The 22,293-nt window shown below is 34.7% G+C and overlaps 4 protein-coding genes across 4 annotated transcripts; 3 read left to right on the top strand and 1 right to left on the bottom strand.

Moving 5' to 3' along the window:
* Nucleotides 1–542: 542 nt before the first annotated feature.
* LOC147549921 (copper transport protein ATX1-like) lies at nt 543–2,022 on the top strand. The gene is made up of 3 exons (XM_086666107.1): nt 543–741; nt 877–949; nt 1,705–2,022. The coding sequence occupies exons 1-3, from the start codon at nt 733–735 to the stop codon at nt 1,848–1,850; spliced, it is 228 nt and encodes a 75-aa protein (XP_086522233.1). The 5' UTR covers nt 543–732; the 3' UTR covers nt 1,851–2,022.
* A 6,961-nt stretch (nt 2,023–8,983) lies between these two features.
* On the top strand, nt 8,984–11,825 carry LOC147549922 (putative WRKY transcription factor 26). Its single transcript, XM_086666108.1, has 5 exons — nt 8,984–9,446; nt 9,755–9,904; nt 10,014–10,603; nt 10,715–10,876; nt 11,382–11,825. The coding sequence occupies exons 1-5, from the start codon at nt 9,153–9,155 to the stop codon at nt 11,533–11,535; spliced, it is 1,350 nt and encodes a 449-aa protein (XP_086522234.1). The 5' UTR covers nt 8,984–9,152; the 3' UTR covers nt 11,536–11,825.
* Nucleotides 11,826–12,359: 534 nt separating this feature from the next.
* Nucleotides 12,360–14,130, bottom strand: LOC147549923 (CASP-like protein 4B4). Its single transcript, XM_086666110.1, has 3 exons — nt 13,751–14,130; nt 13,513–13,648; nt 12,360–12,578 (listed from the first exon to the last, which is right to left on the bottom strand). Exons 1-3 carry the CDS (start codon nt 14,092–14,094, stop codon nt 12,387–12,389), a joined length of 672 nt encoding a protein of 223 aa, XP_086522236.1. The 5' UTR covers nt 14,095–14,130; the 3' UTR covers nt 12,360–12,386.
* A 5,742-nt stretch (nt 14,131–19,872) lies between these two features.
* Nucleotides 19,873–22,085, top strand: LOC147549924 (uncharacterized). The gene is made up of 2 exons (XM_086672042.1): nt 19,873–19,939; nt 19,981–22,085. The coding sequence occupies exon 2, from the start codon at nt 20,371–20,373 to the stop codon at nt 21,904–21,906; it is 1,536 nt and encodes a 511-aa protein (XP_086528168.1). The 5' UTR covers nt 19,873–19,939; nt 19,981–20,370; the 3' UTR covers nt 21,907–22,085.
* Nucleotides 22,086–22,293: the final 208 nt, after the last annotated feature.

The raw sequence follows: 22,293 nt of genomic DNA on the forward strand, positions 1-22,293 counted from the left end.
GATCTTAGATTGATTATGTTTATTGCCCAATTTACAGTTTTTATATATCGACTTCAATAATCAGTAATATATATTGGTAACCCAACTCTTGCTTATGTCGTTGGATTTTTAACTAAGAAAGGAAGTCGAAATTGAAGACCCAAATGTTATTTAGTACGAAACTATTACTTACAATTTCAATAGGTGCTTTTGGCCAGAATTGGCGTTATTTAGTCGAAATTGAAGACCCTCTTATTGGACTTGATTAACTTGTAATCTGACAACATAAAAAGGCTAAAAGAATTCGTCGGCAAGTTGTAGAGAAAGGAGCTAACTTATCCACTTCTGGTTTGCTGCATTGGAGATGGTCTGAAAGGAACATAGCAAAGTAGTAGAAAAATGTATGTGATTAAGAAAACAAAAACACTGATTTTTGTGCCTGAAAGCGAGTCCAAAAAACATACGGTCCGTTCCTTTTTAAAAGTACCTTTCATCTTTTGCCTTATTAGCTGCAGAGCATATCATGGGTGCTTTAATATATATATATATATATATATATATATATATATATATAAGCTTGTTGCCAAGAAAGGCATCTGAACATTAAAGAAGCCAATAATTTAGCTACTGGAAAGGTGTTCATCTTCTCTCAGTTCCAGCTGCAGCAGAAGAAGAATAATAGTATCTCATTTGATTTCTATATAAACCCAACAATCAACTCTTACTCTTCCTCACAAACTGAATTGTGTTTTAATGGCTACTGTAAGTGATTTCTTCATCTTTTACTGATTTTTTTTGCTTCATTTGAGTGATTTCCTTTCATGAATGTGTGGAAAATTGCTTACATGAATGAGTTTTCATAGGTTTCAATTGTTTTATTTGATATTTTGTTTTTAGGTGGAGTTAAAAGTGGGGATGCATTGTGAGGAATGTATCAAGAAAATCAGGAAAGCGATTAAGAAGATTGATGGTATATCTAAATCACCTCTCCCCGTTTTTTTACTTTTCAGATCTCAACTCAGAAAAGTTCAAGTTAACAAACTCGAGACCATTATGTTTTTTTCAAGTTCATATCTAAATTATCTCGCAATATAGTAGGTATAATTGTTCGACCACATTTGAGATTAAAATACGTAGAAGTTTGTTGTGAAGTAAACCACCTCAAAATAATATATCCGATGAGTTTTTATATTGAGGCAAGTCAAGTATGCATTGGGAGAGGCCGACGAGCTTAGGGTGCCTGGCTCAGGTTTGGGAGGAGAACCCGGCAGCTCAATATACATCCTTGGGCATCCAAGTCCCAATGAGACCGACGAGCTTAGGGAATAATTGAGGCAAGTCAAGTATGCATTGGGAGAGGCCACGAGCTTAGGGTGCCTGGCTCAGGTTTGGGAAGAGAACCCGGCAGCTCAATATACATCCTTGGGCATCCAAGTCCTAATGAGACCGGGGACCCTCGAAGTCCAAAGATGGCTAGGACTCAGCCATCCACTTGAGATCGGGCTGTCATGTTACCCACCCCATAAGCCGGATGGTAACCACCCTATAAGCGTGACAACAGAGCCGGATGGCCCCTAGGCGGACTTGCTCTATAGCAATTCAGAGGATGGATAACTCTTGCACCTACCACTAAATTAGTGGGCAATTCGAATCATTAGACCATAGGGAGTTGAGTTTCAATTTGAGTAAAATTTTTTGTGTATTTTGGTTGATGTTGGTGTGCAGATATTGAGACATACGATTTTGATATAAAGCAAAACAAGATCACCTTGACAGGAAATGTGACACCAGAGAGAGTCATTCGAGTACTTCAGAAAATGGGCAAGACGGCTACCACTTGGGATGAAGAGGAGAACTTATCATTATCTTAGTTTGTTCGTTTACTTTTGATCACATTCCCATAATTATAGATATGTATGGTTTATATCAAGATAGAAAATCAAACACTAGCGTGTATTTTTTAAATTATGAAAATTCATTTTGAAGTTGTCCTTCAGAATTTGTTCAGAAATGTTCAATAAAATTTGGAGAAAATTAACTAAAGAGTGTAAAATTGAGAAAGGAAAAAAAATCATCTAGGGAGATTTTATAGGCAATGCCCTTTATTGTAGAAGGCATTGTATTTTGCAAGCTAGACTTTTTTTTCATTATAACCAAGTTTGGTTAAAGGCAATGCTACTTTAATTGAAAAAAAAAAAACTCATCTTTTTTCTGAGCCTCCTCCTCCTCCTCCTCTAATGAAGGCTTCTTCTTCAATGAATGCTATTTTGCAAACATTTAGCAACCCGATTAAAAACAACGATATTTGGGTATTTTTTCAGTGAAAAATAAAGTTGACTACAGAATGAAGAATAGTGGTTTTTTCCTGAAAAACATATCATTTGTTCCTCGTAAACAAATTCATTGTTCTTCGTAAACATACCTAGTTTTTGAGATATTCCTCAAGAAAAGTGTTCCCAGAGTACCTCTGTTAGATTTAAGTTAGGGAGATTTTACACTTAGCCCCACTTTTATATCAATATTAGGACTACACCCCCGTTTTTTTAAAACTTTTGATTTATGCCCCACATGGATGGAAACCGTCATCTCGGAGTTAAATTTGAAGTGTTTGAATTGTACATGTTAATAAGGACAAAAATGCCCTTACTAACTTTTTAATTTCCGACTCAATACCATCTTCTACCTCATTGCCCATTAACCAGCTTCATCGACTACAACCACTGCCAACCATACCTCCAAACCGATTAATGGCGAGATTTACATTAGGTGTAATACTTTTAGTATGAAAATCCCACCAATCTTTACTATGGTTTGTCACTAAACCCACACTTGAGCTTGAACTAACAAGTCCTGATCTTCTTTCCCAATGAATCCCATTATTTGAAACAACTAATCCAATTTAATCTTGGATTTTCTCATTAGGTTTCCAAGGTACCACATATATACCAAAGTTGTATCTTTTCACAATTGGAGATCCAACTTCCTGACTATCCCACGAACTTTTATACTCACATCAAAGACTAATCCTCAAAAAGAGGATAAACCAGAAGAGGTTGCTCCATTGAGAGATGAATTTGACACTAGTCCATTAGAAACCAAAATTGAATCTGTTTCAGCTCCAATTGAAATCTTGTTTGTTGCATTATTACCCTCAGTATCCGATTTGTTGGAACAATGAGTGAAAAAGGAACAAGTTTTTTCTAATGTTAGGGTTTTGGATTTGGAAGTGACGACGACAATAAGAAGTAACGAAGAAACTGAAACTCTGAATCTATCCATCGTTAAGGATGAAATCATTCACAATCTTACAACATTGGTCCTAATTAATCAAGGGATTTGTCATCGAGAAGATCTAGAGAGAGAAAGATTCGAGAACATCTAGAGAGAAATATTCGAGAAGAAGAAAGATGATGAGGAAGGTAAAAAATTTTCATTTTCTTGTGATTATTCCAACTTCTTCTCCTCTCAAATGAGAAGTTTCAACACATTCTCTAACTTCTTGTATTCCAATTGATTCATCACTGAATGATGATTGCTTTACTCATCAGTAGTTCATTAATAAAGACGAAAAAGATCGTTCAAAGAAATAAAACTTTCTCGTATTAAAACCCAACCAGCAAAAGAGTGCTATTAAGGATGGTTAAGATGAAGATATTGGTAGTGGTGGTGGGAGAAGATGAAGATGATCATTGTGGATATGGTGTGATTGTGGTGATGGAGGTCGTTAAGGAGGGTTAAGAAAGAAGAAGATGAGCTCCCCTTGAAATTGAAATTTAACGAGGGTATTTTTGTCTACATACACATGTGCAATTCACACACGTTCAACCTAACTCCGATTTAACGGTTTCGTCCACGTGGGGGTGTAAATCAAAAGTTTTAGAAAAATGGGGGTGTAGTCCTAATATTGATATAAGAGTGAGGGTCAATGTCAAAATCTCCCATTAAGTTATTAAAATTTTGTAAATTTTTTTAAAATCTCGAGGACATCCAGTAATGAGGTCCCATATCCAAGAAAGAAAAAAAAAATTGTGATGGAGATCAAATTGACAAGACAAAAATAATAGGAAATAAAACAGAAGTAAAAGATAGAATAACAATATTGGAAAGTTAAAATTTGTCTTTTTAGTTAATACATATACAAAAGGAGACATATCGACATTTCTCTTAAGAGCATCCAAAGTTAAAAAAAACTCTATTAGTCATGTCTGTTAAGTCTCATTTAAGATTTTCATTTCTATGTGACAGAATGAAATTTTTTTTTTTATGTCTCTATTGCATATCTCTAAAAGTTGTTTTGTTTACTTATTTTACAAAATATTTTTGTAAAGAATTATTCAATTGTTTTGAAAATATATCAAGACATGATTTCTATTGGTCTAAATTTTGAAAATGATGAGTTGGACAACTAGAGATATCTTAGAGGACACTTAAGAAATAGAGTTTCTTCTTAAGAAAATTTTGCACTGGAATTTTTTAAGAAAACGTTAAAATTCTAAATAACGATTAAGATTTTTCAAATTCAATCTTACATTAGATCGATGCTCTAAAAAAGGGCAGTGCAATAAACATGAAGTCAGTTGTTGTGCTTAGTGAATGTGAGATAGTGCAACAAACAAAGTAGTGTATGTTAAAAATTTATAAAAACATCATGCAAAAATATCAAAAAGAGCGAAAACAAAAAATGCATATATAATGTTTAACGGTTAAGATGAGCATGTACATATTTGCTCTAACCGTATATACTTATGTGATGAAAATACCTTGTGCTGACAACATGTCAGACAATGCTCCTACAACAGTGATTTTTGTTTGTTTTTTTTTTTAACAAAAACGCTGCAAACAAAAAAGGATGAGAGAGAAACTCGAAAGTAAGATAAAAAAAAGGTTAATTCCGTTTGGGCCCCAATTGGTGACTAAGTCACTGTTTTGCCCTCCATAAGTGTACGACAGTTCAATTTGGCCTTCAAGGGTCAAAAAGTTTTCAACTTTTATCGAAAGTGCCCTTGGGGGCCAAATGGAATCAAATTCTCAAAACTATTAAAATATAAAAGCCATCTCATATATCCTTCTCTCCTCCATTTCATCACCTCTCTCCTCCACTTCATCTCTCTCGCCACCTCATTATCTTCTCCGACCAAGGTCGTCTGCTGGCCAAATTTTTCGACAACCTTCCAACTTAAGAAAAAAAAACATTTGTTTCTTCCTCCTCTCTCTCGTTCTTCTTCTTCCTTTTTTTCTTCTTCTCTTTTCCCTCTTCTTTTTTCCTTCTGTTCTTCTCTTACTTCTCTCTGTAGGTTCCCCTTCGCCGGTAGAAGAAGGGGAACCTAGAGAGATAAGTAAAGAAGAATAAAAGAAGAAGAAGAGAAAGAAAAAATAAAGAACAAGAGAAAGAAAGAAGGAAAAAAAATAATTTTTTTTTTTTTAAGTTTGAAGGTCGCCGAAAAATTTTGCCGGACGACAATAGAGACGAAGTAGAGGATAGAGGTGATGAAATGGAGGAGAGATGTGATGAAATGAAGGAGAGATGTGATGAAATGAAGGAGAGATGTGCTGAAATGGACGAAAGATGTGATGAAATGGACGAGAGAGGGATATATGAGGTGGCTTTTATGTTTTAAAAGTTTTAAGCATGAATTCCATTTTGGCCCCCAAGGGTACTTCCGAAAAAGTTGAATTTTTCACATTTGGGGACCACATCCGGACACTTATGGGCCAAAACGGTGAGTTTGTCACAAATTGGGGCTAAAACAGAATTAACCCTAAAAATTAAACTCTCTTTGTTATCTTTGAAAAAAACCTATGCCTTTTAAACTTTGTTTCGAAATCATATAGTGTTGAAGTAAAACCAAGAAACTTCATTAGAAGATTGAACCTCATAAGATAAAAAAATACCAGGAACAACCTCATTAATGGAGCTTTAAATAACAAGATCTAAAAATTATCTCTCTAAAAGACTACGAAAACACCTTAAAACCAGATTTAAAGCTGCTTACAACCTCCCTGAAAAGCTTCATCTAATAGCTAGAGTGAGATGAATCCATTAATAAAGATAAAAGATGATGATGAATGATAAAAGATACATGAAAAAAGTAGAAGATAGAAGGTGAAGACGTACCTTGAAGGACGCACCTTGAAGGAAAAGCAGCTTCGACCAGGTTTTCCGATTAGATGCAATATCCGATCAATGAGGTTAGAGAGAGAATAAAGAGTTTTCGGTTCTGATAAAGAAGAGACTTTTTGGTTAGAGAGAGAATGAGAACCAAGAAAGGATGAAATATGGATTAGTAAGTTGGTATATGTATATAAAGGTAAAATAGGTATTAACATAAAATCTAATGGCCTCGAGATGGGATAAACACCATAGAGATCTTTATTGAGTTAATTCCTATATGGCCCCCTATTTTGTGACCAGCTTCCTTTATGGCCCCCTTTTTTTCGTAAATTCAAATATGACCCCCTATTTTCAAGTAAATGTCATTACTACCCTTCTTAATTCTAAATTTAAAACATTTAAAAAAAGTTATTTCCACCTCACCCCTCTCTCTCTCTCTCTCCACCTCATCTCTTTCTACAACTCACTCCTCTCTCTCTTTCTCCAACTCAGTCCTCTCTCTCTCCAACTCACCTTCATCTTCTCCGATTAAAGTCGCCGGCCGGCGACCTCCAAAAAAAAAAGAAAAATTTCCTCTCATTTCTCTCTCTCTCTAAAAACTCCGACGAAGGGGGTTTCCCTTCGCCGGAGCCATGAACAGACCAGATCGGTCTGTTCACGAGTAGACCTTGAAAGAATAAAATGGAAACCCCCAGAATATCAATCAGATGGAACACCTATTAGAATTTAAAAGTGAATTTCAATTTCCAGATCTGAATATAATTTCACTTTTGTTCAAATTCAGTTCATCAAATTTTGTTCAAACACAAATATCTGGCTCTTTAGTTACTGAATCGTTTTTTGGTTTCTGAATCAAATATTTCTCCGTAAATCAGTTTAAGATCGCTTTTTCAGTACTATTTTGATTTTTTTTGTTCATCAGAATTTGAAAAACTTTCAGCGAAAATTCTCTGAATCTTCATACAATCTTATGAACTTCAAATTTTTCTGTAACTCATTTCTTATTTCAATTCAAATCAATTAACATCAATTTATCAAAGTTAATGTTATTAAACTTTCTGAAATTCGATTGGCAGTTCAATTACTTCCGACGATTAATTATTTGTGATTCTTAATGTTGTATCTCTTGTTAGGTTGTGAGAAGAAGTCGTTCTAAGCATTATCGGAACTGTGATCGTCGGAAGAATCTCTCAGATGATTGGAGAAAACCGATGATTATGATTCAAAAGATGACTCCGGTGATAAAGGAAATTGATAGCAGTAGAGAGATTTATTTATCATCTACATTATCTAATAGTACTGTTACAGAATCGAGTTTAGTTTATGAGTCGCCGATTTGGAGCCAAATGGCGACTATGAGGAAGAGAACACAAAAAAAAAAGCCAACTCTTCCTCATCATCTTCATCAACATCGTCATCTTCTTTACCTAGCTTGAGAAGGAGAGCTGGAGCAATTTTGAAATTGCTCTCCGATGGTTCATTATCGGAGGTTAGGATTCGTCAAATACTCGGTGATAGCCTTGACACTAGCAAAGCTCTCCGCATGTGATTAACCTCTCTTTCTCTCTCTAAACAGAAAATTTAAATTACTGCCACTTCAACTAAATGGATACTTAGAACTACTTATCATCAATTCAGAAACATTACATAGTGAATGATTATATATTTGCAGGTTGCTGAAGCTGGAGGCAATACAGAGATCACGGCTCCGGCGAAGGGAAACCCCCTTCGCCGGAGTTTTTAGAGAGAGAGAGAGATGAGAGATAAATTTTTTTTTTTTTTGGAGGTCGCCGGCCGGAACCGAAAAATTTTCCGGCCGGCGACTTTAATCGGAGAAGATGAAGGTGAGTTGGAGAGAGAGAGAGGACTGAGTTGGAGAAAGAGAGAGAGGTGAGTTGGAAAGAGAGAAAGGTGAATTGGAAAGAGAGAGAGAGGGGTGAGTTGTAGAGAGAGATGAGGTGGAGAGAGAGAGGGGTGAGGTGGAAATAACTTTTTTTAAATGTTTTAAATTTAGAATTAAGAAGGGTAGTGATGACATTTACTTGAAAATAGGGGGCCATATTTGAATTTACGAAAAAAAAGGGGGCCATAAAGGAAGCTGGTCACAAAATAGGGGCCATATAGGAATTCACTCATCTTTATTTGGACTTGATTTCAATTTTTTTTCTTTTTCAGAAAAGATGATTTTTTTTTTTTTTTTTTTTCATTTTTATTTATAGTGGGCCTAAATAAAAATTAGCCCAAGGTTGTGCTGCAGCCGCCTTACAAACTCAAATTATATTTAAGGGTTAATTTCATTTTGATTCCCTAAAGAACTAATTTGCCAAATTGACCCCTAGAGATGACTTCCATGAACATAGTCAACTCGGTCTTTCATAACTCATTGTTTGTTATACCAATTCAAGTTCTCAAGATATGGATTTTTGTAAGTATCAAGAGTTGTATTGTTAGTTTGATTTTCTTAAGGATCTTGACATAAACATGAGCTCGGTTAAGAAGAAAGAGAGAAGGAAAAAGAAATGAAGAAGAGATGGTGGTGGTAGATCGGAAAAAATGGTGGTGGAATGAGGGGAGAAAGGAGAAGAAAATAGAAAAGAAATTCTTTTGTAAAAATAATGGTCGGTCTGCCGGTGACTCACTGACCTCCAACGACCGACGATCGACAAAACGAAAGTGACCATATAGGGAGGGAAAGAGTTTTGAAGATAGGGGTATAAGGACTAAATAATTCAACAGATAAAGTTGACTGACGAATAAATCAGAATAGGGTCAAAATGGAAGCTAGTTCAAGCTAGCCATCTTTAGGAGGGCCATTTGGTGAGTTGGTCATTTTTAGGGGTCAAAATGGAATTAACCCCATTATTTAATTTCAACGGTCAAACTTCCTTCTCTCTCATCTGAATTCTGAACCTTCTGAGAAGTGAGGATGCTTGTTGCTCAAGTAGGCGTAAATGCAACTGTGATGATGACGTCTGATATTTTTCTACTTTTTTTCTCTCTCTTCCCTGATCCTTACTTTATCATATACAGTTGAATATCTCTCTCTCTCTCTCTAAAATTCATGACTTCCTCTTCAACTTCTTTGAATTCTTCTACCCAATTCATCATGTCATCATCTTTCACCGATCTTCTAAGCTCTAGAGAAAATTTAAACTCCTCAAACTATGAACTCATTTCTAATTATTTTAATGATCAGCTTGAATCACCAACTCTAATTAAACCTAAATTCAACTCAATTCCTCCTCCTTCACTAACCACACCCCATTCTTCTTTTGCTTTTCCACTTGTTGGTTTTAATCACTCTGACCTTTTGGATTCTTCACCTGTTCTTCTCTCCCCCTCCACCTCTAATTATGTAAGTATGTTGATATAATAATAATAATACAGTCTTCTTTATTTGCTATACCTAATTCCACCTTTCTATCTTATCTTCATAATAATAGCTACCAAATTTGTTATGTTTTTTTTTTGGGGAAACTTAATAATAGATCAAACCCATGTTTTTAAAGTGTTTGATTTTAATCCTCAATGAGTTATTTGACTATTTGATTTGTGGGTTTCTCTAGTTTTCTTGTTGTAAATTTGATTTTTGGGTAATTTTTTCAAGTTTAGATTAATGGGTTCTGAAAGAATAAACACAAAAACTTGCTTTTATTTCTAAAGGTTCTAGCTTCTCCAACTACTGGAGCATTTCCTACTTCATCATTCAATTGGGTGGGAGATTCAGGTTACTACCAGCACAGGATCAACCAGGAAGATACTAAAAGTTCCAGTAATGGTTTTTCCTTTCAACCTGAAAAAACTATTTCCAAGGTCTTAAATCAATCTATAATTAATTGTCAATCTTCTCTCTTTTCATATATTTTTTTGATTGTTTACATTTATTTTCTTGATTTTCATTGTTTGGGTGTATATTTAACAGGAAGAAATCTTAGTAGAAGAATCACAACCAGGGGATTCTTACCAAGAACCTGAAAGTTACTCTGTTGAATATACTTCTACCAAGGAAGATCATATCAAAATCAGCAGAGAATTTGAGGCTGGTAATGACCCTCTACCTATTCAGTCTCTTAGAGATGAGAAAGGATCAGATGATGGTTATAATTGGAAAAAATATGGTCAGAAACAGGTTAAAGGAAGCGAAAACCCACGGAGTTACTACAAATGTACTTACCCGAATTGCCCAACAAAGAAGAAGGTAGAGAGGTCTTTAAATGGAGATATCGCTTCGATAATATATAAGCCTCATAAAGATAGTCATAATCATCCAAAACCTCAGTTTACTAGGAGATCATCATCAGCTTCTGCTCAATCAATTAAACCTTATGTAACCCCCGCAACTTCCGAAGTTTCGGATCACTTTGTAACACCTGTATCTTCACAAGTTGAATCGGTTTTGACACAAGAAAATTCATCGAATTCAATAGGGGCTGATGATTTTGATCATAGCTCCAAGCGGAGTCAGTCGGGAACTGATGAGTTTGATGACAATGAACCTAAACCCAAAAGATGGTTAGTTTTCTTCTTGATTGTTCTTTTGAAGAAATTAGCCTGGTTGATTTTTCGTGATGCTTTAATTTATGGTGAATATGGGTTAATTTGTGTATAATTTTGTATTTTCAGGAAGAAAGAAGTTGAAAATGAAGGTATCTCAACTTATGGGTCTCCAAATCTGAAAGCACCAAAAGTAGTAGTTCAAACAATCAGCGATGTTGATATTCTTGACGATGGATTTAGGTGGAGAAAATATGGACAGAAAGTAGTGAAAGGGAACCCAAATCCAAGGTAAGAATGATATCTTGCTTCTTTCTTATTCATATATTTGATGCATTACGACTCTCTAACCATTTGAGCTCTCAAACTACATACTTTCTTTACATTGTTTATATCGTTGTCTATGCGGACAAGTAGTGTTTGAGGGACCATGTTCATGTCGAAACCAATGAGTTGAGTGTGTATAGAGAGAACACTTGGGCGATTCATTAATCATGTCTACTTGATGTGAATGAATGTATGATTATCGTTGTTTATATCTTTTTATTGTGTCTTCTTGATCACCATCTCACCATCCTTTGGTCGGGCATTTTCGGTTACCCATGTAGTACTTGCTAGCTCCGCCCTCTAGAACTTGGACATTAAACCAATTCAGTTCTTCCTTGATCTTTGCTCTTGTTCTTTGAGACTTTAAGATTAGAGAAACCCAATTATCATAGGTTTCATATTTAAATTTAAAAATCGGATTTTGCAGCAATTAGATTCTTACAAATTTGGTTTCAATCTCATAATATAGGAGCTACTATATGTGTACAAGCAAGGGATGTCCGGTAAAAAAACATGTTGAGAGAGCACCCCAAGATCTGAGGTGTGTGATTACATCATATGAAGGAAAGCACAACCATGAAGTTCCTGCAACTAGGGGTCGTAACTATAGCTATAACGCTTAGGTCTGAAACTGAACTCTAACAAGATGATGAATTCGGGTGCGATCTCGGAATTCTCAAATTCGTGAACCCTGCAGGCTCTTTAGGTAAAACAAAATCAATTTTTGGAGATCATATTTCCTACGGCTGAAGAAAAACATGGTATTTTGTCTGAATCATTTCCATGTTCAAGGTGAAGATTGATTTGTTTGACTTCACTGGCTATATTATTCATGTATATGTATATTTGTTAGTGATTTAATTTTTGGGGTGTAAATAGTAAATTTTGTTATGAATGGATATATTCTTATATACATTTCTCTTGTTGGCTGAAGCCGGACTTTTTTCTGGTAATTAGTGACAAAGAGGCGCCTCTACCGGCGCCTTAGGCCTCAGATTGAATAGTCCGCCCATGAATTGGGGCAGTCCGAGGGCACTCAGACTAGGCTCAGTCCGATCCTCAATCCGAGTAAAGTCAGACTGCCTCAATCCGAGTACCTCGGACCACCTCAATCCAAGTATCCTCGAACTGCCTCAATCCGAGTATCCTCCAACTGCCTCAATCCATAAGGTGTGAAAGAGACCCATGAGTAAAATGAAGGGGTGAAGGGGTGGCCATTACAGGCACCGTCACAGTAAATGTAACATTCATATAGGCAACAGCCATTGGTTGGAGTTATAAGAGGTTTAGTCTTCCACCTTAGAGGTCAAGGGTTCGAGACATATGCGGAAAAATATAACAGTCAGATAAGTGTCTCAAGTAGCTGAAGAAGTAAGTTGTATCAACCTCAAGTTTTCTAGCTGAAATTATAAGAGCTCAAAGAAAATATTGCGAACACAGACTGATATAATCAAAGAAAGATCGTCAATTAAGCTTAGAAATAATTTTGATTAGAGAGCTTAAATCCAGATAGCATAGCAGACAAGGCTATAGTTACAAATGCAAAAAAAGACATGCTAATGGACGAAGCAGATGAATCAGTGAATGAATTATCTGTCCCTTCCCTCATTCGATTTGTCATCGGGATAGCCGCTGATGCTGATGAAATCAATAAATATGCCATAATCTGTGTCACATTAAATTAAACACCCAAATTAGCAAAACTTAATTTTATTGGGGAAAATTAAACACAAATTATCTGTCTCACAAGATCTAAAGTAACTATGACTAACTTTCTACTGTGTGCCCTACTTTAGGACCACGACAAACTTTTGATTTTTCTCTGTTTTTCACTTAAAAATCTTGAAATCGAGACAATGTAGTTGTACTAGTAGTAAAAAGAAAACGATGACAACAACTGCTAGTCCAGTTGGTAATACATGTATTCCGAAATTTCAGAGGTTCCAGATTCCATCCACACCGTAGTGTTCAATGATTTATTTTGGTTTGAGTTATTAAGTGTAAAACTAATTAGAGGTACTAATAAAATAGTTAATGACAATTATAAACATATTCCTACATATCGGGTGATATTGTACCATAGAAGTTTTTTTTGAATTGTTTAGCGTGTCTCGAACCCTTGACCTCTAGGGTGGAAGATTATACCTCTTACCACTCTAACCAAGGGTTGTTGACTATTGTACCATAGAAGTTGTCTAACCCTGTAGTATGAAATGCACCCACCGAAATTTCCCCACTCGGAAGTGTCAAAAATTTCCTCATCGTGTTGACATAAAACATTTGAGAGTTTGTTTTGTAACCCATTTTGACAACACTCAACTTCGTTTTTGAACGTATAATTTCAGCATGTGTCAAGTGATGTTAAAAAAAAAGTAGCCCTCAATCAAGACAAACTAAATTTAGAGTTGTATTTGTTTGCTTTGTCGTGACTATACGAAACTTCTAAAACAACAAAAATTATAGATTCCCTTTTACATAAATTTGTCATATTAAATAACTGTAATTTTTCTATATTAGCAATTCTTAAACGAGTTTTCTCTCTGAAAATATATTATCAGTCAAAATAATGAACAAATTACGAACTTGTGGTAAGAACTAACCTGATCACCAAAAAAATCAAGAACAAAAGCTTTCCTCTGCGAAATTAAATCTTTTCCGGTGGAAATTCGATTAATTTGATGGAAAACTTGTGCCCCACAATAAAGTATTGCCAGGATTGCTATAGCTAAGCAATATCTGATTAATAAAAAGAAGATTAAAATTAATCAAAACCCACATTTAGATTCTAATCCATAATTATCATCTTAAATCGAAAAATTAAAATTATAATCACCTCACCTATATTCTTGGTATTGATCGAAATCCTTCCAATCGCCATGTTTATTGCATGCCATAATTAAAAAGGAAAGCAGAGCAAAGAAGATAGTAGCAATTCTGAGAAATAAAGTTCCTTTCTTTAATAAATCTTCTCTCCTCCATCGCTTGATAATCGATGATATTTCAGTCAATGATGCTGGATTTTCTACGTCGTCTTGGGGAGGAAATGTAGCTTGGGCTGGTTCGATTGGTTTTTCTGATATGGGTTGATCGGAATTTACCATATTCATGGAGTTTTCCGATGTGGGAACATCGGAACTCACTGTTTTTCTCGAGTTTTTAGACGTGTCATAGGAATCAACCATTTCCTAGAAATCGATTTTGTGGGCTAAATTATGAGAAGAAAAAGCGCCAGGTCTACATTTACCTCCTAAAGATGGGGATTAGAGTTGGTAATTGACAACTAATTGTAATTATTTTTAGATAATTTAATGCTAATTTGTGCACCCGTAGTGTTAAAGAGGGTTTACAATACGTCCATTGCCGTTTTGTTAGTTGTATGTGCTCCATCTCAAACGGGAGGACTAAAGGCACTCGACAGAATTGTCACACGCATCGAGTGCATGTTAGCACCGAGCATGGACTGGGTGCCGGTTAGAACAACCTAGTTCGCTCTTATCCAGTTATCATCATCGTGGAACACAACATTGTTTCGAATCAATCTACAATGATGAGTTAGAGAGAAAGAACCTTGTTATAGAGAGAAAAAGAAAATAAAATCATCATGGAAAGAGCCTTGATCCCAAACGAATCTTGATCTACGATGACCAGGAGTGAGAGAGAGAGAGAAAAAACATTGGTTCCGAACCCTTGATCCAAAACCACATTAAAAATCCTCTCCGTTTAGTCTTGATAATATACTACTTGAACCAAGGCTCAAATCCAAGACCTCAAAAATCTAAGAAGACGATGCAAAATACTGACTAAGAGCATCTCCAATGCTAAACTCAATCTTAGAAACTCGGAGTGCCACGTAGGACTTTTAGAGTTTTTATCTTAAAATTCATCTCCAATGCAAAACTCAATTCAATTCTCAAAGATGACGTGTCGAGGGTGGAATAGAGATATCTCAAGAGGACACTCCATTTCTAGAGTGTCTTCTTGAGATATCTCTAAGTGTCAACTCAGCATTTTCATATATTTTAAGAAAAAATAAATGACAATACCTAAATTTCTAAGTGCTACGTAAGCAGTTTTTGGAGTTTTAGAGTTTTGGATTGGAGAAGTCCTCCGAATAGAGGATCTCAATCTTGACAAATAGGAAAAAGAAAAATTAGAGATAGACATTTGCATCTTGACACATAAGATTTTTTAGAGTTTATTTTGAGTTTTACATATCTCCAATGCAACACTCAATCTTAGAAACTCTGAGTGCCAAATATGATTTTTAGAGTTTTTTTTCTTAAAAACTCTCTCCAGTGGAACACTCTATTTGGATCTCTAAGGTGACGTGTCGAGGGTGGAATAAAGGTTTCTCAAGAGGACACTCTATTTCTAGAGTGTCCTCTTGAGATATCTCTAATTGCACTCATCAATATTTGATTTTCAACCAATAGAAATTGAGTCTTCTATATTTTCTAAATAACTAATTATTTGTTTACAAAAATAACTGCGCCATATAAGTAAATAAGATAAGTTCAGAGTTTTAGATTGGAGACAAAAAAAGATTGAGGATCTGTATTTTCGCCACCTAGGAGTGAGAATCTAAATTGGAACTTGACATGTAAGATGAACAAAGATATTTTTGAGTTTTGCATTGGAGATGCTCTAAGAAATTGATATGAAAAACCTTAGAGACTCAAACTCTAAAACTTAGACTGTCAATTAAGATTTTTTAGAGTTCAAAAAAACCTTCTTCAATGGGGTACTATATTAGACACTCCATGATGATGTGGGGTCATTCATTATGAGTAGTGTTAGAGCAAGGGAAATCCTAGGCATTTTTGGGAGATAATTCTAAATCAACGCGTAATATTTTCTCTTGATTTAGGAACAAATGAAGAGGAAGTTGATAAATCAACCCTGACCTTTGACTTGTGATTCCCTCCCAAATCCGCCTTAGAGTTTTCTTGCTAGATCAATTTTCATTTATTATAGAAACTCTTAAGAGAGATATTCTAAAACTTCTAATCGAATTAATTTAGGGGAGGTAGTCCATTTGGACATTTCAAAGTCTACAAATATCTGGGGTATTTAATCGCGCACATTTCAAAGTCCGAGAATGTCTGGGGTATTATTCACTGCGGAGACATAAGAGTCCCTTAATGTACAAAACATTCACTCACGAATATTTAAAAGTTTGCGACTGTCTAACACATTCGCAAATTAATGGACTTTGGTAGTTTTTTTTTTTTGAGAAATTAGCTACGATCTACGTTAGTCATTGCAAGGCATCGATACAACAGGAAGATGTGATAAGCACGATAACTGCCTAAGTTCAACATTAATGAAAGAGACCTAAAGCCCGATAACATAAAAGAAACCTAAAGCCCGACAAATTTATTACATTATTTACACCTTTAATAACTCAAGTTCAATAAACCATGGATTCGACGCTCCTTGTGAATTGCACCTGAGACCTCCAGGGTGTTGGAGTTTATGTCAACCTCTGGTAGACTTATCATGGACATTTTGGTAGATTCTAATGTGAAAAGAAAGCTGAATTTGTCCTTAAAAATGAGTGACATTTCTCTCTTCAATTAGTTAAAAATAATGATAATGATAATTGATAGCAACATGATAATTTAATATCTAATAATGATACTAATAATAAAAATACTAACAAAAATAAATAAATAATTATAATAAAACAATTCACTTAGTTATCATGGACATAAGTCCGACTGTCTACTATTTGTTAGAAGTTTGATAAAGATCAGATCCAACGGACTAGAATATCTTAATAAAAAATTTTGAAATCTTTTGAGTAATTATACCAATTTTTAAAAGATAATTTAGTCTTTTATTCCCCACATTTTTATTTCAGACATAAAACGGGAGATAGTTTAATCTACTCGGTTTCCTTAAAATATTTAAGAATCTCTCACACAATTTCTTCAACACTTACATTATGTTTCTTTTTTTTTTTTTCTTCCAGAAAAACAAAATTAACTATCATCATTATCCTCATTCTTCTTTTGCTGTAAATCAGAATTAAATGTGATTTACCGACTTTAGCCAAGGGAGACAATAAGAGTAAAAATGATAATAATTAGAATTTTTGAGTGAGAGCTCCAAAAAATGGAGGGTAAATAAACATTACCCCCAACCCAAAACAAAAATGAGAACCCAGTCCAAATTGTCAGGACAACTCACATTTTTCTGGTTTTTATTTTATTTATCCCTCTTTTACCCCTTCACGGGAAATTTCCGTGTTTTCTGACCATCTGACGGATGACAGCGAAGCAATTAATTCCCCGTACATGACTTAATGTCAGAGAAACATTCAGGTTTTCTGAAAATTAAAAAATGGCGCCATTTTTTGACGAAATTTGAGGCAATTTTTTTGGATCCCGCCCATTATATTTTCTGTTCTTTCTCTCATTTTTTTTAAAACATTCACATTTTATCTTCTTCATCTCTTTCAATCTCCAAGAACATAAATTTTCTGCTCTCTCTCTAAAAGGTTTATGTTCTTATTTTTGGATGTTTATCATTCTTATTTTGCTTCACATTTTATCTTCTTCATCTCTTTCAATCTCTAAAAACATCAGAGTTTTCTGTCTTTCTCTCTCTAAAAGTCTTATGTTCTTATTTTTCTTCTTCGTCATTCTTATTTGTTTCACATTTTATCTTCTTCATCTCTAAAAACATCAAAGTACATAACCAAATAGCCAGTGCACAGAACCATTCCCGGTACAGTAGAAAATTCCCAGTTTAAAAGTGTCCAGTACTGAACCAAATGACCAGTACACGAAACATTTCCCGGTGCACAAGAAAATTCCCAGTACAAAAATGTCAGTACATAGCCGAATGGCGAGTACGCAGAACAATTCCCGGTAGACATGAAAATTCCCACTACAAAAATGTCTAGTACATAAACAAATGGCTTGTAAACAGAACAATTCTCTGTACACAAGAAAATTCTCAGAACAGAAATGTCTAGTACATAACCAAATGGCCAGCACACAGAACAATTCCCGGTACACAAGAAAATTTCCAGTACAAAAATGTATAGTACATATCCAAAAAATGGCCAGTACACTAAATAATTCCCGGTACACAAGAAAATTTTCTTGTACAAATTCAAGAAAAACTACCAAAAATGAAGAAATTTGTTGAGATTAGAAAGAGATAAGAAATAAATCTGGAAAAAAGAACAAATTTTTTTGAGATTGGAGAGAGAAATTTAAAAAGATTGGAGAGAGAAATATGTGTGGGAGAAAATAAAAAAGAAATAAGAAATAAATCTGGAAAAAAAAACGAAAATGGCAAGTTGGTAAATTTTGTAATGGCAATTCTGTAAATTTGTGGGCAGTATAAGGTTCAATGTCAGGTGCGTCAGACTATTTTTCAAAAAATTTCGCATTTTCCGAGAATTTTTTGGTGGCAATTTTGTAAATTTACGGAAAGTACACTGTATGATGGGAGGCGTGTCAGATTATTTCTCATAAATTTTAGAGTTTCTCGGGAATTTTTCGATGACTATTTCGTAAATTTCGAAAAAAAAGAAGGGTGTTTCGGAAATTCCACCCCCACCTCCTGACCATTGGATTTGCCCCTTATTCTTTTCCTGCAGTGGATCTGCTTCTTGTTTTGGGTCAAGGATTAGACCTTTTGTCCAACCCCTCTAATAATAATAATAAGATTAGTTGGTATGTATTATCTCGAGCCAACTCGACCCATCTAGCCGTTTAGGGTGCGATCTGGCCTTTATAAGCGTCAGTCTGTCCCTTGACATGGGATGATTGGGGATTTTGGTGGATTATACTTTTGTACATTAAGTGAGGAATTTTTCAGAAAAAAAAGTCAAAATTGTCCACAAAAATAATTGGACATTTCTCTTTCTTCAATGAGGACAATTATAATTTAATTGATAATTAATACTAATAATGATAATTTTGTTATTATTATTATCACCTGAAACAACATATTTTGACTGATATTTTAAAAGTATCTTGACATTCGAATAAATATTTTGATATTTCAAAGATATACTATACGCGGACTAACACGATATGACTTGTTTATGGAAAATCCAGTTGCCCCAATTACACCATTACTGTAACACCAATATGTATTTTTATAATATTGTTATATAATAATATATTATTACTGATAGTAATATTATAGTAATATATTATTATTAACATTATAGTGTTTTTGCATAGTTATTAACATTATAGTAATATATTTTATATGATATAATATGTAATAATATGTTGGTTATCGGTCTATTTTATCACGAATAGTATATTACACTTTCATTTACATGAAATCCATGAGAGTCCATAAAAGTCTATACAATGTCGATGAAAGTCTAAAAAAATATATACAATGTCAATAGAAACGTCAATGAAAATCTATAAAAGTTTATGTTCACTCTATTGTCAATGGCAATATTTAACACGAAATCTGTTAATATCTGCGAAAATTCGGATTGAGTACCGCACGTAAATATACGAAATCATATAAAATTTCTTATTTTATCTAATGGGAAGTCAATCATCTCTTGAAAGGAAATAGGTCTCCCCCACTTCAGGGGGTGGGAGAGGGGGTGTCATAAGTGCGATAACATCGACCCCCTTCAAACGATAAAAATATTGAAGAATTTAGGACCAAATACATAATTAGTTACTATAGTCATTCACATTCATCTAAAAAATAACAATAAAAGTATTATGTAACGAAATTTTTGTTTACTGTGATACGTATGTAAAAAATTTCTTCGTCTCATATTGTCGAAGAGATCTGAATAAAACTTTACATGGTCGTTTGCTTAAAGTGCACTTTCTCTTACAAATTTGGAAGGGGCTAAAGGCCCGGGCCAAAACCCAAAATGCTCTAGCCCCCGATTAGTCATGGGACCTCTCCCAATCTGTTCTCATCAACTTACAATTTCACATGTTATTTTGTATGCTTCTTAGAAGTAGACTGTTGATACATTATAGTCAACGCGCTTGTACAACCGTAGCAGTCTTTCACCAGTGAGTGTCTTGTGTGCATCTTTCAACAAAAAAAAAAAAAAAAAGAGTGTCTTGTGTGCATTTTTCGCTTTGCGCGTATGAAGTAACCCTCTGTTCCGGACCTTCCGGTAATCACTTTCCCTTTCTCCCTTATATATTTTAGAGAGAGAAACAATCATCTCATGAATCTCTTTCAAACCGTTGCTTTCTCACTTATAAGAAAATCTCATCAACTCAGAAAATCTGTAAGATTTCAAATTGAATATACTCCATAATATTCTTACCTATTTTCTTCCCATCTCTCGCTTTCCTTCCCTAACAACCCTAATTGGCGCTAATCACACCTCCTCTCGCTTCTCCTCTCTCTAGGGTTTCCATTTTCTATTTCATTAGGGTTTTTAGAGAGAGAAAGAGAGAGAGAGGGAGAGATTTTCCTGTTACACTGATATAAAAAAAATGGATAATCGAATAGGGAAATCGAGTTCGCTTAGAAGTTCTCTTGTTCGTATGATTTTGTGTGGGGTTTTCATTGTTTTCCTTCGTTATTTTTACGTTGTTATAGTCACTGGAAGATCTTGTGTATCCGGTGATTTCTGTTTCTTTTCCGGCCCTGAAACCATCAATTTTGCTGGTTCCGGTGTACGAATCGGTGCTTCAGCTGTTTCAGTCGCCGGAGTTAGAGATTCATCAGATTCAGCTCTTCATGATCTCTGGACAAGCAAGGAATGGCGGAAGAATGTCGATTTCTATTCATCTGTATTTCAAGATTTGATTTCCCAAGGTTTTCTTTCACCAGATTCGAAAACTTTATGTGTTGAAACTTCAACAGGACAAGATGTTTTTGCCCTAAAAGAGATTGGTGTTTCAGATTCAATTGGGATTTCTAAGAAATCATCTCCTCCGTTAGTGAAATCTGGTCAAGTGTACCAGCAACCCTTTGCTGATAATACTTTTGATTTTATCTTCTCCGGTGGTGGAGCAATTGATCGATCAATCCGACCGATTGATTTCGCTTCTGAGATTGGAAGAACACTCAAACCCCAAGGGTTTGTTATCATTCATACATTATCAGCTAAAGACATGTACAGTTTCAATTCATTTCTAGGTTTATTCAATTGTTGTAGATTAGTTCGATACCGCGAGATCGAAAACCAAGATTCTTCGTCTATTCGACAGATTGTTCTGAAGAAAAATCCTGAAATTCTTTTCCATGTTGATGAAAATTCTGATGGAATTTCAACAAATAAATGCTCTGTTCCAGAGCATAAGCGAAAATTGGTTCGAAATGCAGAACCCATAATAGCAGATGAGCCATTGAAGCCATGGCTTACTTTAAAAAGGAACATCAAGAACATCAAATACCTACCATCAATGGCTGATATAAGCTTCAACAAGAAATACGTATACGTTGATGTTGGAGCTCGAAGTTATGGTTCTAGTATTGGAAGTTGGTTTAGAAAACAATACCCAAAACAAAATAAAACCTTTGACATTTACGCCATTGAAGCTGATAAAGCTTTTCATGAAGAATACAAATTGAAGAAAGGGATAAATTTATTGCCTTATGCTGCTTGGGTAAGAAATGAAACCCTACTTTTCGAAATTAACAGAGACCCAGGTCAAAAAATTGAGAATAAAGCAAAGGGTATGGGTAGAATTCAACCATTGAAATCAACAAAAGAGCTTGTGAGTAATGTGAATAAAATTCAGGGTTTTGATTTTGCTAATTGGTTGAAGAACACAGTTACAGAGAAAGATTTTGTAGTGATGAAGATGGATGTTGAAGGAACTGAATTTGATTTGATACCTAGATTGTTTGAAACTGGAGCAATTTGTTTAATCGACGAAATTTTTCTTGAATGTCATTATAATAGATGGCAAAGATGTTGTCCTGGGGAAAGAAGTAAAAAGTATGAACAGAGTTATGATCAGTGTTTGAATCTGTTCAATACTCTCAGAGATAATGGAGTTCTTGTTCATCAATGGTGGTAACTGGTAAAACAACCACCCATTAATCTTTTTGTAATATTTTTTTTTTTCGCTCATAGATGAATACGATTCTTTTGATCAATAGTGTAGAATTATAGTTCTAATGATTTTTTTCTTCTATTCTTATTTCACAGTTATAGTTCATCATTCAATTGAAAAATGCAAATATTCATTATCATTATTTGATTCTATTTGTACATGATTTTACTTTTGTTTTCTTCCTCTTTGGATTAAAGAATGGTGCCAGAGCTCTCAGACTGTTAGGAATTGAGTTTGTTGGATGGTGTTGCTTTCCCATAACATCTTCCATTGTCTCTCTCCAAGTCAAAATCTCTTTCTTGGACTTGTCATAGTAAAGTCCATGTGAAATATAATTCGATTCATGGCTAT

The sequence above is a fragment of the Eschscholzia californica genome, unplaced genomic scaffold (genome assembly GCF_041429995.1).
Source record: "Eschscholzia californica isolate CP2 unplaced genomic scaffold, dmEscCali1.0.p SCAF_3, whole genome shotgun sequence".
Lineage (NCBI taxonomy): Eukaryota > Viridiplantae > Streptophyta > Magnoliopsida > Ranunculales > Papaveraceae > Eschscholzia > Eschscholzia californica.